We start from the raw sequence: 16,096 nt of genomic DNA on the forward strand, positions 1-16,096 counted from the left end.
AGACTTTTGGTGTGCTTTCAGAAAGTGCAGAAAAAAAAAAATCTATAGGACTGCAGTAATAACTGCAAGTAAAATGTAGGAAGACCCCCTTTACATTACACAGCCCCCGTACCCCTGGACCCCTTTACATTACACAGCCCCCGTACCCCTGGACCCCTTTACAATGCAGACCCCCCCAATAGAACCCCTTTACAATGCAACCCCCCCCAATAGAACCCCTCTACAATGCAAACCCCCTATAGAACCCCTTTACAATGCAGACCCCCCCCAATAGAACCCCTTTACAATACAACCCCCCCAATAGTACCCCTTTACAATACAAACCCCCCCCAATAGAACCCTTTACAATACAACCCCCCCCCCATAGAACCCCTCTAAAATGCAGACCCCCCCCAATAGAACCCCTTTACAATGCAGACAACCCCCGCCCCAATAAAGCCCCTCTACAATGCAGACACCCCCCAATAGAACCCCTTTATAATGCAGACACCCCCCCCCCAATAGAACCCCTTTACAATGTAGACAACTCCCCCCCCAATAAAACCCCTCTATAATGAAGACCCCCCCCCCCCATAGAACCCCTTTACAATGTAGACAACCCCCCCTCCAATAAAACTCCTTTACAATGAAGACCCCCCCCCCATAAAACCCCTCTACAATGCAGACCCCCCCCCCCAATAAAACCCCTCTACAATGCAAACACCCCCCAATAGAACCCCTTTATAATGCAGACACCCCCCCCCCAATAGAACCCCTTTACAATGTAGACAACCCCCCCCCCAATAAAACCCCTCTATAATGAAGACCCCCCCATAGAACCCATTTACAATGTAGACAACCCCCCCTCCAATAAAACTCCTTTACAATGAAGACCCCCCCCCATAAAACCCCTCTACAATGCAGACCCCCCCAATAAAACCCCTCTACAATGCAGACACCCCCCAATAGAACCCCTTTATAATGCAGACACCCCCCCCCCAATAAAACCCCTCTACAATGCAGACCCCAGCAATAAAACCCCTCTATAATGCAGACACCCCCCCCCCCAATAAAACCCCTCTATAATGCAGACACGCCCCCCAATAAAACCCCTCTATAATGCAGACACCCCCCCCCAATAAAACCCCTCTATAATGCAGACACCCCCCCCCCATAGAACCCCTTTACAATGTAGACAACCCCCTTACAATGGAGACCCCCCTCCCCTCCCAATATAACAACTTTAAAATACAATTTCGCCCCCCCCCTCTCTTACCTTATGAGGAGCAGAGGAGGAGAGCAGAGAGGGAGGAACTGTTCAAAGAGAATGGGAGAGAGGCTCACGAGCCCTGCATACACAGCGGTCAGCGGGAAATGCCGAAGTTAAATGTGCTTAGTAGTTAATGAGCCGTGATTGGTTGCTAGGCGGTCCAAGCAACCAATCACCTTCTCATTATCTAGCACACTTAACTCCGGCATTTCCCGCAGTGTATGCAGGGCTCGTGAGCGAAGTGAGTCTCTCTCCCTTTCTCTGCTATACAGTTTCTCCTCCGGCGGCCGGCCCCGGGTGTCACCCTGGTGCTCGCTGACACCCCCCTAATGTGTGGCACCCGGGGCGGACCGCCCCCCCGCCCCCCCTATTGGTACGCCACTGGGAGTTGGTATCATATTTATCTATTTCTTTATCATCTATGGATGAGGGGGAGTCACATAGTATAAAGAGAGCTGTTTCGGGTGATGAGAGTGTGGTAGAGGTTAAGAAACGACTACCACAATCATCCTGATGACAGTTCCCGCTCTGATAAAGGTGGTGACCATTAATGTCGCCAGCATGAAATCTGCAAGAGCTTGTGATATTGCCTTATTTTTGCTCAGTGAGTTTGATGCTGAGATTTTATTTTTGCAAGAGACCTGGCTCAATACTTTGGCCGATGTCCATCTAGCAAAAAGGGAGTGGAGATGCGGTCCCTCCTTTTGGTCTCTTGCGGCCGAGCCTTGCAGCGGAGTTGCGGTACTTTTTAAACTGATACAGTAACGTACCAGCGGGTAATTGAGGTAGAAATGGGGAGATGCATGGTCTTAGATGTCTCTGTTAGGGGGCAGGACCTGCGCCTGATCAATATCTATGGACCACAGTCAAAATGGGACAGGAAATGCCCCCTCACAAAGATCAAGCCCTTCCTTTTTACATCCCAGCAGGTTTTCTTTGGAGGTAACTTTAACACCATAATTAGGCCTGAAGACAGGAGAGGCTCCATAGACAGGCTGGGTTACGATAGCGTTTTTCTTATATGGTTAGACAAGCAGGCCTGGAAAAATGTGCACATTAAGCACTACCCTGGCAGCACAGGATTCACATTTCAGAGTAGGATAGATACATATGCGGCTCTCTAATTAGGCAAATTAGGTGGTTGCCTAAGGCCTCGCACCTACAGGGGCCTCTCGGCCAGTGGCAGAGCGACAACATTTAGAAGGGCGCAGTCAGGGAAATCTCCCAAGTAAAAGATTGCTTTAAATCCTTGGATATAAAAGTTGCAGCAGGATGCTGCAGTCCCTTCACTGCGGCTGCCAGGTGTCTGTTGTCCGCTGACACTTACCCTGCCTTCTCTGCCTGGGGATTGGCCGTCTGATCATGTAATCCTAAGATGTGGAGGAATCGGTGGGCGTGTACCTGCATCAGTAAGAAGTGACTGCCCGGTCAGCTCACTCTGCTATCATCCGTTGTTGCTCTGGGAGGAGAGCTCTGCCCTGGCTCGGGAACATAAAGGTAACAGGCCCCGACTTGTCACTCTGCAGGCTGGTCATAGATTTGCGGTGTCTACTACGCAAAGTGGGTGAGGAGCCCCAGGGAAGTTGGAAAAGTCTTAGAATGGTTGGTGGAGGAGGAGGAGAAGAAGAAGGCCCTGGGAGGCTGGGAGAGGAGAGGGTGGCAGGAAGAGAAGGAGATGGCCCCTTGGTGGCTGGGGGAGAAGGAGAGGGCCCCTGGATGGTTGGAGGAGAAGGATAGAGCCCCTGGGTGGCTGGGGGAGAGGGCCCCTGGGTGGCTGGGGGAGAGGGAGAGGGTCCCTGGGTGGCTAGGGGAAAAGGAGATGGCCCCTGGGTGGCTGGGGGAGAAGGAGAGGGCCCCTGGGTGGCTGGAGGAGAAAGATAGAGCCCCTGGGTGGCTGTGGGAGAGGGCCCCTGGGTGGCTGGGTGAGAGGGAGCGGGGCCCTGGGTGGCTGGGGGAGAAGGTGAGGGCCCCTGTGTGGCTGGGGGAGAAGGTAAGGGCCCCTGGGTGGCTGGGGGAGAAGGAGAGGGCCCCTGTGTGGCTGGGGGAGAAGGAGAGGGCCCCTGTGTGGCTGAGGGAGAAGGAAAGGGCCCCTGTGTGGCTGGGGGAGAAGGAGAGGGCCCCTGTGTGGCTGAGGGAGAAGGAAAGGGCCCCTGTGTGGCTGAGGGAGAAGAAAAGGGCCCCTGGGTGGCTGAGGGAGAAGGGGAGGGTCCCTGGGTGGCTAGGGGAAAAGGAGATGGCCCCTGGGTGGCTGGGGGAGAAGGAGATGGCCCCTGGGTGGCTGGGGGAGAAGGAGATGGCCCCTGGGTGGCTGGGGGAGAGTGTGAGGACCCCTGGGTGGCTGGGAGAGAAGGTGAGGGCCCCTAGGTGACTGGGGGAGAAGGTGAGAGCCCCTGGGTGGCTGGGGGAGAAAGTGAGGGCCCCTGGGTGGCTGGGGTGGGGGAAGGAGAGGGCCCCTGGGTGGCTGGGGGAGAAGGAGAGGGCCCCTGGGTGGCTGGGGGAGAAGGAGAGGGCCCCTGGGTGGCTGGGGGAGAAGGAGAGGGCCCCCGTGACGCCAGAGTCAGTTGCCAGGGAAGAAAGCGGAGCTTAGCCAGTCCTGCATATCTGACATCAAAGCCAAACATTGTGGAGCTGGAGCACTTTGCCCTACACAATGACAGCATCCGAGGTGAAAGGTGAGGGGTAGAGGGGCTGTGACATTATATAGCATATGGACTCTGTACATTATTGGTAGTTTTGGTTGGAGTTGTCCTTTAGATGTTTAACTCTGTGTTGTTTTTTTCCCCCCAGCTGTGAGGGACTGAGGAATGACAGCCCACTATGCTGGGACTTATAGTGCCCTAGAATGTGGAGGACTTAGGAATCCTCAGTTCCTCACAGAGGGCACTACAAGTTCCAGAATAGCAGGCTGCCATGCCTTAGTCCTCACAGAGGGCACTACAAGTCTTAGTATAGCAGGCAGTAGTTCCTCAGTCCCCTAGAGAGAGCAGTACAAGTCAAAGCATAGCAGGCTTCCATTCCTCAGGGAGGAATGGCAGTGCACTATACTAGAATTTTCAGTGCCCTCTGTGGGGACTCAGGTATGGCAGCCTTCTGCAGTGGGACTTGTTGTGCCCTCGACTGTCTCAGACTGAGGAAGGGAAGTGTAAGGGGGCTCTGGAAACTCTGATACAAGGGGGAGCTTTGGTGACCACAGAGTTCCCTATTACACCAGAGTCCCCAGCATTTCCCCTTAAATCAGGGTTCCCAGAAACTCCCCTTACTTCAGAGTTCCCAAAATTCCCCCTAAATCAGGGTTCCCAGAACTCCTCCTACATCAGAGTCTTCAGAGTTCCCTCTTACAGTGTAAGGGGGAAACTGGAGACTCTGATGTAAAGGGGGCTCTGTAAAATTTGATTTAAGAGGGGGACTCTAATGTAAATAGGAATTCTGTGGACTCTGATGTAAGGAGGAGATGCTGGGGGGAATCTGATTTAAAGAAGAACTCTTATAAGGGGGGACACTGAACTCTGATGTAAGGAGGGACTCAGGGAATCATGACCTATAGGGAAATGCTGGGGACTGTGATGTAAGCACAGACATATATAATACATACATATATACATACATACATACCTGATGTTTAATGATCTTTGATTAAAGAAGAATTGGTTAGAGAAAATTCTAGAAACTGTGAATTCATAGTACAAATGTTAAGGCTCTTAATATATGCAATTTATACAGTTAATTTTTATCGCTTGAATTATTTTTCCCATTATGGGCTTGGAGTAAAAGGAGAACTCCACTTTCTCGGCTCCTGAGTTGAGGGCAGTGAAGTTCTCTGACCACTGTATGCTGTCTGTGACTCTGAATGCCTCAGACACTCCACCCAGGGGAAGGGGTACCAGGAAACTGAATTTGGCTCTCCTGGAAGAGGTAAGACAATCCTTTGAGGATTTTTTTCAGGCACAGGTTTCTATTCTTGACTTTTGCAACAGTAAGTCAGAGTGGTGGGAACTTGTGAAAAAAAGGCAACTGGACTTTTCAAGTCCATAAGTAAGAAGAAGCAGCTTGGTATGTACACCAGCATTTTTGGAGGAAGCTTGATTGTCTTGTCTCATATGGAGGAGATCCAGGGGAGATCTCTGAGGTGAAGCTTATTCTTAGGAAGTGTCAATATGACCGGCATGCCTCCTTAGTTCTGAAGAGAGATTATAAGAAATATCACTCGCCTGATCCTTACCAGAATTGTAAGCAAGGAATTGCATTTAAGGTGGTCATAGGCCTGAGGGATAGTATGGGTTCCCTGGTGAAATCCAGATAAGGGGTCCTGGAGGTCTTCAGGTCATATTACGCAGACCTTCTAGGAAGAAAGGACCTTAGTCGGGACAGGATAGAAAGCTTTGCCTTTGATGGATTTGACAGAACCAATTTCAGCGGATGAGGTAGTTCGTGCTATAGAGATGCTGCTGGCTACCAAAAAATCACCTGGGCCATATAGGTTGACAGCTGAAATGTATAAGTGTTTTAAGTCCATTCTGGCTCCCTTTTTAGTGGAGGTTTATAACAGCTGTCTAGAAGAGGGTTCACTCCCTCCCTCCACGAGGCAATCCACTGTGATTCATCTGTCAAAAGGTAAAGACCCCTCAATGATTAAGAACTGGCGCCCCATCAGTCTTCTCAATGTTGATAGATCTTGGCGAAGATTATTTTTTGGCGCTTGTCGTCAGTAGCAGGCGATTTGTTGTCCAATCATCAGCACTGCTCGGTTCAAGGTAGAATTACCTTTTCAGCAGTTTTAGCTTTCCAGGAGGCTTTGGAGCGATGCAGGGCTGCTGGATGGAGAAAGTACTTGCTGGCATTGGATCAGGTGAAGGCTTTTGATTGAGTAAATCATGAGTACCTGTATTTGCTACTTGGTAGATACGGCCTGCAGGGGAGGTTTAAAGATTGGCTGAAAACATTATATAAAGGGGCTTGGAGCTTCCCACTTGTTAATGGTTGGGTTAGACAGCCATTTGAGGTGTGCACCAGGGGTGAACTTTGAGCTCCCTACTATACTCTTTCGCAATTGACCCCTTCATAAGAAGGTTAGAGGGTGAATCATTGTGCTGGGTGACTTTGGGCATTGCTGGTGTGCCGCATTTAAAGGTCGTGGCTTATGTCGATAATGTGTCTGTTATTATCTCTGGGATGGAGGTGCAGGAGGTGGTCTCTGTGATAGAGCAGTATTCAGGGGCTTCTGGCTCTAAAGTCAACCATTAAAAGAGTGAAGTTTTCTGGATGGGCGAGGAGGGTGAAAGCTTCGAACTTCCAGATGCCTTCCCAGAGCCCCAGCAGGAAATTAGCAGGGAAGTACAGTCTTGGTAATATGTTAGCAGAGACCCCACTGGGATGGGTGGGTATTTTTCAATCTTAGTTTAGACCTTTTCTAGGATGCTGGAAAGATGGCGGGCCAGTAAAAAGTCTGAAAGTCCGACATGGCAAGCTTCCGGCTTATGTTGCCCCATGTGTGAAAATACTTCAGCAGTGGCAGGTGACAGTGGAGGATATCAAGTCCCTACCCAGAAAGCTTCTGGGAAGAGGATTTTGGGCTCTGCTTCCAGTGTATCATTGGCCTTAAAGGATTGCCCAGGCTCCGTAATGAGGGAGGGGTTGCGTTTAACCAATTTGGGAAGAATCCCTCTAAAGTTTAGGGATCAAGCCTGGCTCGCTTTCCATGGAAGGCTCTATGTGAGAGGGAACCTGAAGCATCATCCTGTGGATGATTGGGATTGTGTTGCTAATGTAGAGTCTATGGACCACTTTTTGTTCCAGTGTCCCTTTAACATAGAGGTGTAAAAGGGTGGGGAGGGCTCTAGGCATCCCCTTTCTCTATTGCATGAGTTATGCGGAGTGGGTGTACAGGGCATTCCCGACTTGCTGGGATTTTGATTTGGATACGCTTTTTCTAGTTAGTATAGTTGTCCGTTACTTCATGTGGAATGCACGGTGCCAGATTACCCGGCGGATGAAAGTCCTCCCTGTCGAGGTGGTGAGGTAGTGGTGTACGATATTCTGCGTGAGGTTGGGAAGATTTGGGGTCTTGAGAAGGGCAGGGAGCCTCGAGCAGTCTGGATAAGGGCGTGGAGGAATATCAGACCTGCCTTTGGTGAACTGTCCATCTCTGGGTGAGGAGCTCTTTTCCTATGCTATTTCTTATACTCCCTTAGCTTTTGTTTGTTAATATCTTTTTTTTGGGCTGCATGCATAATGGGGGGGGGTTTGTTTCTTGACCTCGCAGGATTGATGTCTGGCGCAGTGGTGTGAGTCTTACTAAGATTATTTTCCCCGGTATGACATATTCATGATGTGAGTTTTGTTTTTGCTTTAAAGTCATTCTTTGTTTGAGAGCAGAATTTGCTATATATTTTTCTCCCTTTTCATGTAAATATGTATATATTTATGTATATTGATTTTATGCTTACTGATTGCAAGACTTTTAATAAAGAAAAAATGGGAAGAATGCTTCCTACATTGGTGGTCTGTGGGATGAATGCTCCTTACATTGGTGGTCTGTGGGAAGAATGATCCTTACACTGCTCTTTACACTGGTGGTCAATGGGAATAATGCAACCCTTACAGTGGTGTTCAGAATGCCACCCCTACAGACAGCTAGAAAGATAGTTGGCGTCATGCTGCTGGCCTGCAAAAATGGCGTTGGCGCCAAAACTATGCAGGCACCATGAACCAGGAGGTCAACGAGTCACAGCTCAAGGAACTCCTACCAGCCTCTGGAGGAACCCTGGTTGAGAATGGCTTCAATAGACTGATGAGTTTGATTTTAAGCTGCAGAATATTTTACAAGGTAGTATTGGTATTTAAAAGGACTGGATTCATTTCTTACAACTAATAATATCAAACTATAATTACTAAATACTAGGTAATTAAGTCAACTGACCTTGGAGTTTAGGAATATTTTTTTCCTCTTGTAAGGCAAATCGGTAGCAGTTGCTTGTACATTTTATACTGAAGTCCTCCAAAATCTATGAACTCTGTGAACTTTTTTTTAAACCAGTATGACAAATTTTATTTTTATTTTTTTTGCATTTTTATCTATTTCTTACAGGAGCATTCTGTCCAGAGCCCAAATTAATCAATGGAAAAATACAACAAGGAAGGAAAACTACTGGATATTATGAGTATGATTCAATAACAGTGGCTTGTAATTCAGGCTACAATCTAATAGGGGAAAGACGGGTGATGTGTCAAATAAATTTTCAGTGGAGTGAATTCCCAATCTGTGAGCTAAGTAAGTGTAATGTACTGTAATGCTTGTTGACTAAAGGTGAATTAAGCAAGTTAGGGGGTGCCAGGAAGGATCCAGATGATGCAAGTTTTCCTCAAAGCAGTAGTAGAGGCTGCAAATTAAAAAAAAAATAAAAACTTCCCCCTGCAAGGGCACAATGTGCTAGTATGCACCACATCCTAGCACATTGTAAAAGACTTACCTTAAAATGAAGCCCCCAAGTGGGTCACTGTCACCGCTGACAGGGCTTCCATCTTTACCCGGTCATCAATCCGGGTTCACGGGCTCTGGCTGTTTGGATGGATGAGCTGCGATGACGTCACTGCCATGCATGCTCACGGGTGCCGCAATCGTGGCAACAGTGCTCTGAATAGACAGGATATTCGGTATGCTGTCCATTCAGAGCATGGGCGGATCCAGGGGGGGGGGGGGGGGCAACCATCCCCCCTAGAAAATATTGCTACCTCAGACTTTTTTTTTAGCGGTGCCGTACTCCCACCGCGGTGGTCCCGGCTCCTGCTCGCCACTGACTGCCAGGCCAGCAGTGGTTGGTTGCTGGCACCGCCCAGCGTCTAGCAACCAACCATGTGATTAGTATGACTTTCTCTCGCAGTCTGTTCTGGGCTACCCTGTCTGTGAGGGACACTGTTAGTGCTAGGGAGAGGTTCCTGACAAGGGGGCAAATCGTCTCTTCTGGACATTCTCCAGAAGACCCAGACGCCCAGGCCACATTCAGTCCCCTTTGGACAGACACTGTCATTCCAGCCGGAAACTACTCCTGTCATTCTACTGAACTGTGAGTGTGGCCACGCGGGTGGTTTTTCTCTCGGGCTTGTTATGAATTGTTGTTGCATTTCTTCAATACAAGTTTATTGCACTTGTTTGTGTGAATTATTGACTCTGCACCATGCTGCACCCCACCTACAGGTTTAGTCATGGAAAGGACGTTTTACTCTGTTGCAACTGTTATGCCAATTTTACAGTGAAGTTGTTTCCACCTCTTTGAGCCTGGTCCGAAGTTATTAAAAGGGGTATATAAGAAAAAGAGAGAAAGTAGGCGCAAACACCTAGTGCATTACCCGTGGTCACTGTTAATAATTTTAATAAAATGCCAAATGCATACTCACAGTCATGAAGATAATAAAAGCGTGTTACAAGAATCCACCATGCATAAACAGGAACATGTCCTTGAAGTCAGGACCGCTAACGCGTTTCGGGAGTCAAGCCCCCTTCCCCTTAAGAGCTGGTCTTACCAGTAGCAGATCACAAATATATATAGTGGCTTCAATTGCATAGGTTAAGCCCCCCTCCCCCTCCACCCAGAGGGAGAGGGCGGGAACATCCAGTGCCTCAAATAATAGCCCTCTCCGCCCTAGATGAACATTAACCCTTTACGCATGCATGCAAACCAGAAAAAAAAAAAAAACCCATCAAAACAAATTGGCAAACTGTTATATATGGTGAAATTATTATTATCATGACCATATATATAAGAGCTCTAGGTGGAATGGGTACTTATTGGTGGGCAGATTCATGGGTTTAAGTGTATTTTTATTGTATTCAGTGTATTTGAAACATACCCCGCTTGGATCTCCTTGATGTTTCGCCGTCTTCTCTGCTCGAGCGTCGCCGATTTGGCATGACTCTGGCCCCTCGTGTGAGAGCATTTACTACTGCTCTCTGGACAGCATTTTTCCTATGATGTGTTACTTCCGGGTCCCGGGACGCACGCTACCCACTCTGCGCTCCGGGACCCATATCACGTCACTTCCGGGACCGGGAATGAGACGCAGTGTAAGGCCCGCTGTAGCGTGAGAATTACCTACCCCGTGAGAATTACCTACCCCTCGTCACTTCCGGCCAGGAACAGCTGAGCAGCGCAGCAGTGCGCATGCTCACAGGGCCGGATACCTAAAGGGACGACAGAGGAGCAGACTAGTGCGCATGCGCACTAGTATGAAAATAGCACGGTGTACCGTGGAAAAAACCTACCCACGCGGCGGTTAAATAAAACAGCGGGGTTGCAATACGAATCATCTCCGCTCCTGTGGCTGTCACTTCCCTGCTCTCGGCAAGTAACTATAAAAGCGGCTGGCGTCTCCGTGATTTATCTTTTCATACAGCCGCCGCCGCTTTTATATTTACTTGCCGAGAGCAGGGAAGTGACAGGCACAGGAGCGGAGATGATTCGTATTGCAGCACAGTTGTTTTAATGTAACAGCTGCATTCCATACAGTCCCGTGAACCGGAAGTGACGAGGGGTAGGTTTTTCTCACGGGTAGGTAATTCTCACGGAACACCGCCTCTGTCTGTTGCCATGGGGGCCTGTAAACAGCCTCCGTTCGATCGCCGGCGTGCTGTATTGCCACCTATCGGCTGGAGAATTAGCTGCACCCCGAATGTAACAGCCTAAATGCTTGCACTAGATACATATAGGTATGAATGTGCCACTAAAGTCAGCTTGTAACCAAGGGGAAAAAAAAAAAAAAAAAAAATAACCTAGCTAACAAAATAGCTTTTAAGAGGGAAGACGCCTTGCTGAACAAGGGGAGGGGTGTCTGAGCTCCATATGCCTACTTACACTTCATTTTGCGCAAATATAGGGACTGGTCTCAAATGACCCCTACAATCTCCCCGTGCATTTTTTTTTTTTTTTATTAAAAGGGGTGCATGTTGGTTTCTGCTGTATCCTAAAGAAACTGCATCTATAAAAGCACTATGGGCTATGAGTAACATCACTACAAGAGGTTAAATTGGCGGATCAATCCCAGCTGAGCAAAACAGAGTCCGCCAGGCAGAAATGACCCTTAGATAGGTTAGTTTTAGATCATGGATGCCTGTACATATAGCAATTTTAGTGTTAGGGTGGACATAATGCATCTCATGTAACAAAATGTAAACAAAATGTAACAAGGTTTCCAGGCCTATGGCCTGATGTGGGTCTGCCATTAGTACCGGTATCTCCTCCAGCCCATGTGAGCTGCGACCCTGGGTGTGACAACTGAAGCAGTGACAACTCCGGCATCTTTGTTTGTGGTTTTTTTTTATAGTATTTTAAGGTGATGAGAGAAGGGAATGAGTGGGATACTCCTTTAGGCTCCAACTAATTACACTTGGGACTTTGCTTCTGAAAAATGCCCGTTGGTGCTTCCTTGACGCTGAAAACACTCAATAGAACAATGAAAGTACTAAATCCTTGACTTGTAGTCCAGAGGATCCAGGACTGAGAACTGTAGAACTTCTGACACTGTTAAACTGCAAAAGTCACTGAATACTCTCCCCCGCCTTTTAACCTTGAACTCTTCAGGGTCCACTGACTATGCACCCCCTCTGTAACTTCAGGATCCTCAACCTAGGTTCCCCCTTTACAGCTAGCTGACACTGGATCCCAGAACCTCTTCCGGAGTGGTCCCCTCTAACTTCAGGCAGACCCCCGGGGGCAAATCCGCAGTACTCATGACCTGTGTAGGCTTTCCTGGGACTGGACCCCTCTCTCTCTCCGCAGGCTCTCGACACACCGGATCCCCTCAGCTCAACTCAGCCTTCTTTGGGTGCTCAGACGACACTTCGAGACACCCGCTTTCCTCAGACAGGAGAGACATCCGCACTCTCCTTCCTGGGACTCTGCTCCCGCCAAAGACACCCTGTCACGCACTTCCCCCCCAACTTATACCCACTCCCAGAATCCTTAGCAGCCTAATCTGCCTTCTGGGGTAGTTACAAGCTGGGATGTGTCCCCTGATTGGGCTTCCCACACTGCCCTATGAGAAGCCTCTCACAGGAGCCAGTGGAGATACTTCTCCCCTCAGCAGGCACATCTGGAAGCCCTGACACCCTAGCTAAATAAATCACAGCCCTGCTGTTAGGTAGACGAGGCTCACTATACATTTACCTAGCACCTACCTGTAGGGTGCTACATATGCATTAAGACTAGGATTAAGATAGGATAGGATTTAAGACATCATTTTGGCCTAGGCAGGGGTCCGAATCGTATGTTTGATACCTAATGGCACCTCGAAGCATTGGCAAATGCTGCACGTTTTCGTGAGTGTCACACAAGCTTGGTGCAGCGCATTTTAAAAGGGTCAGGGACTACTTTTTGTATGTTTCTGCATGTAAGACAGTCCATTGAAATGAATGGGCTGCCTACATGCAGAACACAGGTAGCAATGTTATAAACCTAGCCTCAGATCCTTCACATCCCAATCCTGTCATTACAACAGTGTTCTCAGTCCCCCCTGCAAATCACAGCCCCTCCTTCACATTACTGTCCTCAGCCCCCCTTCATATCACCCCCCCCCCTCCCCTCACATCCCTTTTCATCAACCCCCCCCTTCCCCCCTTTACATTCCTATGCTTATGCCCCTTTACCTTTATATCACGCCCCCTCCTTCTTCACACTTCTGTCCTCAGCCCCCCTTTGCATTCCTGTCCTTAGCCCCCTTTATATCACCTCCCTTCCGCCTTCACATTCCTGGCTTCACCCCCCCCCCCGCCCCTTTACATTTCTGTCCTCATCCCCCTACCCCTTTACATTCCTGTCCTTATCCCCCTACCCCTTTACACTCCTGTCCTCACTCCCTTACCCCTTTACATTTCTGACCTCATCCCCAGTACCCCTTTACATTCCTGACCTCACCCCCAGTACCCCTTTACATTCCTGTCCTCATCCCCCCTACCCCTTTACATTCCTGTTCTAACCCCCCCTACCCCTTTACATTCCTCTCCTCACCCCCTAACCCCTTTACATTCCTGACCTCACCCCCAGTACCCCTTTCCATTCCTGTCCTCACCCCCCTACCCCTTTACATTCCTGTCCTCATCCCCAGTACCCTTTTACACCTCTGTCCTCACCCCCCTACCCCTTTACATTCCTGTCCTTATCCCCAGTACCCCTTTACACCTCTGTCCTCACCCCCTACCCCTTTACATTCCTGTCCTTATCCCCAGTACCCCTTTACATTCCTGTCCTCAACCCCCCCCCCCACCACCCCTTTACATTCCTGTCCTCATCCCCAGTACCCCTTTACATTCCTGTCCTCATCCCCAGTACCCCTTTACATTTCTGTCCTCCGCTCCCCCATTTTCAGATTCCTGTCCTCAGCCCCCCTTCACAGCAGGCTCAGCTTCCTCCACATTACTCACAGCACTCTAAAGTGGACATTGGCAGCAGGACAGCTCTGCATGGATGGCAAGAGGCATGAGGCTGACATCAGAAGGATGACAGCTCTGGAAGGAGGGAGGGATCTGCACAACTTTTCCAGGTAACCAGCTTGTGATTGGTTGCTAGCAACCAATCACCTGCTAGTTAACTTGAAGTCCCGCCCTCCATCCAGAGCTGTACTGCCTCTGATAGCAGCCTCATGCCTCCGGCCATTCATGAGGAGCATGTTTAGGATGACAGCAGTGAGGATGGCTGAGCGGGCTCCCAAATAGCAGGGCCATTTAGTGATGCCTGTGATTTACCTTCCTATCTATTTGCTAATGCTTGCAGCATAAGGATTAAAAATAGTCAATGTTGATTTAGAGAGTTTAATTCTTTAACAACTTCCCGCTGTACATTTATAAACATCCTCTGATGGGAAGGATGATATCTCGGTCATCGCTGCAACTATCGCCATCGCTGCATTATTTTTATGAGTGACGGAAGGGGTCCCGTCACCCTCCCTCTGCCGAGGCCTTTACTGGACTCTCCCGCGCGATCGGAGAGCCCTGTAAGGATGCGACCGGCGACATCCATCTCCAGGCACACAGTGAGAGGAACGGATGTTGTTCCTCCCACTGTGTGGTGTCTGAAACAGGGAGCGATAAGGATTTAGTCACTTCATGTTTTGGTTCGTTGTTTACCTGGCTGTTACCGGCCAGGGAAGCAGCTGATCAGGCCGATTTGTGTCTGATCGGCTGCATTGGAGGCCAGAGGAGAAATTTGGGTTCTAAAAGACCCCAGATCCTTCCATAAAGGGGACCTGTCACGGCCCATGCTATTACAAGAGATGTTGTTCATCCTTTGTAATAGCAATAAAGTTGATTAAAAGGGTAAAGTTATAGCATTAAAAAAAATTAAAAATTAAATTAAAAAAAATAAACATTTTTTAAAGCACCCCCTTAAGCAGGGAACAAAATCCATCACATCCCTTAGTAAAAACATCACACGGTACACCTTAAAACTGGGCGCACATTTATCCCTTTGATCACCCTAAGGCCCCTTTCACACAACGTCAGTTGTCATCCGTTTTTCGTCAGTTGTTATCCGTTTTTCGTCAGTTGTTATCCGTCTTTCATCTGTTTTTACATAGAGATGCATTGATGTCCGTTTTTCATCCGTCAACGGATGGATGAAAAATGGACAAACGGACAGCGTGTGTGAAAGGGGCCTAAATGTTTAATCCCCTCCCAGCCAGTGTCATTAGTACGTGACAGTGCATATTTTTTAGCATTGATCACTGTATTGGTGTCACCAAAAATATGTAGAAGAATACCTATTGACCTAAATTCATGAAGAAATTAGATTTTTTTTCAATGTTTTTATTGGATATGTCTATTGGCAAAAAGTAAAAAAATATAGTTTTTTTTGTTTATAGTACAAAAAAAAAAAAAAAAAAAAAAACCTCAGTGGTGTTCAAATACCATCAAAAGAAAGCTCTATTTGTGGAGGACAAAAATTACATAAATTTAAGTTATGGACAACATTGCATGACTGCACAATTTTCAGTTAAAGTAACGCAGTGGTGTATAGCAAAAGATGGCCCGGTCATGAAGGGGGGTACATCTTCCAGAGGCCAAGTGGTTAACAGAGCAAATGGAAGCAAGTAAGAGAAGGTAACTTTTAGGGTTTACATATATAAAATTTTCTTTCCTTTTTTTTTTTTTTTTTTTTAGAAAAAGGCTGCAGTTCACCAAAAATTGCCAATGGACGTATAACTCAGAAAAATGGCTTGCAATATGATCCTGAAATTGATGGTCATGGATTCTCTGAATCAGATGTAATTACAATCACGTGTGAAAGTGGCTACAGACTTCAAGGAAGTAGCCAGAGCACATGCACTAGAGAAGAAGGATGGTATTTGTTTGGTGGCTTTTATTATTTATGGTCACCAAAACTACCAACCTGTGAGAAGTAAGTTCATACCATTTTTATTTTTGATGTTATGTATGGATAATAAACTGTATTATGATATGTTACGCTCAAGGTCAAAGAAGCCCCAAGACTGTAGAAAGCAAATACAGTACTGCATAACTTTGTTATTGACAATGTGTTTATAACATGGTATATTGTTTGTGTAGACCACCTTTCTCAACCTTGTTACCCGAAAGGAACCCTTGAAATAGTTTTCAGGTCACTATACATTAGCAAGGTCTGTAGCAAGATCTTGGGGCCGTGCACATTTGGGGCCATGCACCTGCACGGTTGTCACATTGAGACACAGTGGTTGTGTTTTTGCAGCCATGTGTCCCAACCAATATCAATGGGACTGCCATCTTGCAGATGCGTGACACCTCTGCATCCCTGTGCTGGCAAAACATGGCCCTGTACAGGGAACCCAAGTAACCAACCCGTGTGAATGGAGCCTTAAAGTGGTAGT

General features: G+C 47.9%; 2 protein-coding genes across 2 annotated transcripts in view; one reads left to right on the plus strand and one right to left on the minus strand.

The window, feature by feature from the left end:
• Positions 1 to 16,096, minus strand: part of HMGCS1 (3-hydroxy-3-methylglutaryl-CoA synthase 1) — a 367,459-nt gene that overhangs the window by 279,615 nt on the left and 71,748 nt on the right. The window lies entirely within an intron of this gene.
• Positions 1 to 16,096, plus strand: part of LOC309543438 (complement component receptor 1-like protein) — a gene marked incomplete at its 3' end in the record, with an annotated part of 147,562 nt that overhangs the window by 128,600 nt on the left and 2,866 nt on the right. Inside the window, exons 5-6 of the mRNA XM_082242911.1 lie at positions 8,334 to 8,516; positions 15,393 to 15,630. Of these exons, the coding sequence (XP_082099037.1) occupies positions 8,334 to 8,516; positions 15,393 to 15,630 (421 nt within the window). The remainder of the gene's footprint in view (positions 1 to 8,333; positions 8,517 to 15,392; positions 15,631 to 16,096) is intronic.

The sequence above is a fragment of the Pelophylax lessonae genome (assembly GCF_965119305.1).
Source record: "Pelophylax lessonae genome assembly, chromosome: 1".
In the NCBI taxonomy this organism is placed as follows: Eukaryota; Metazoa; Chordata; class Amphibia; order Anura; family Ranidae; genus Pelophylax; species Pelophylax lessonae.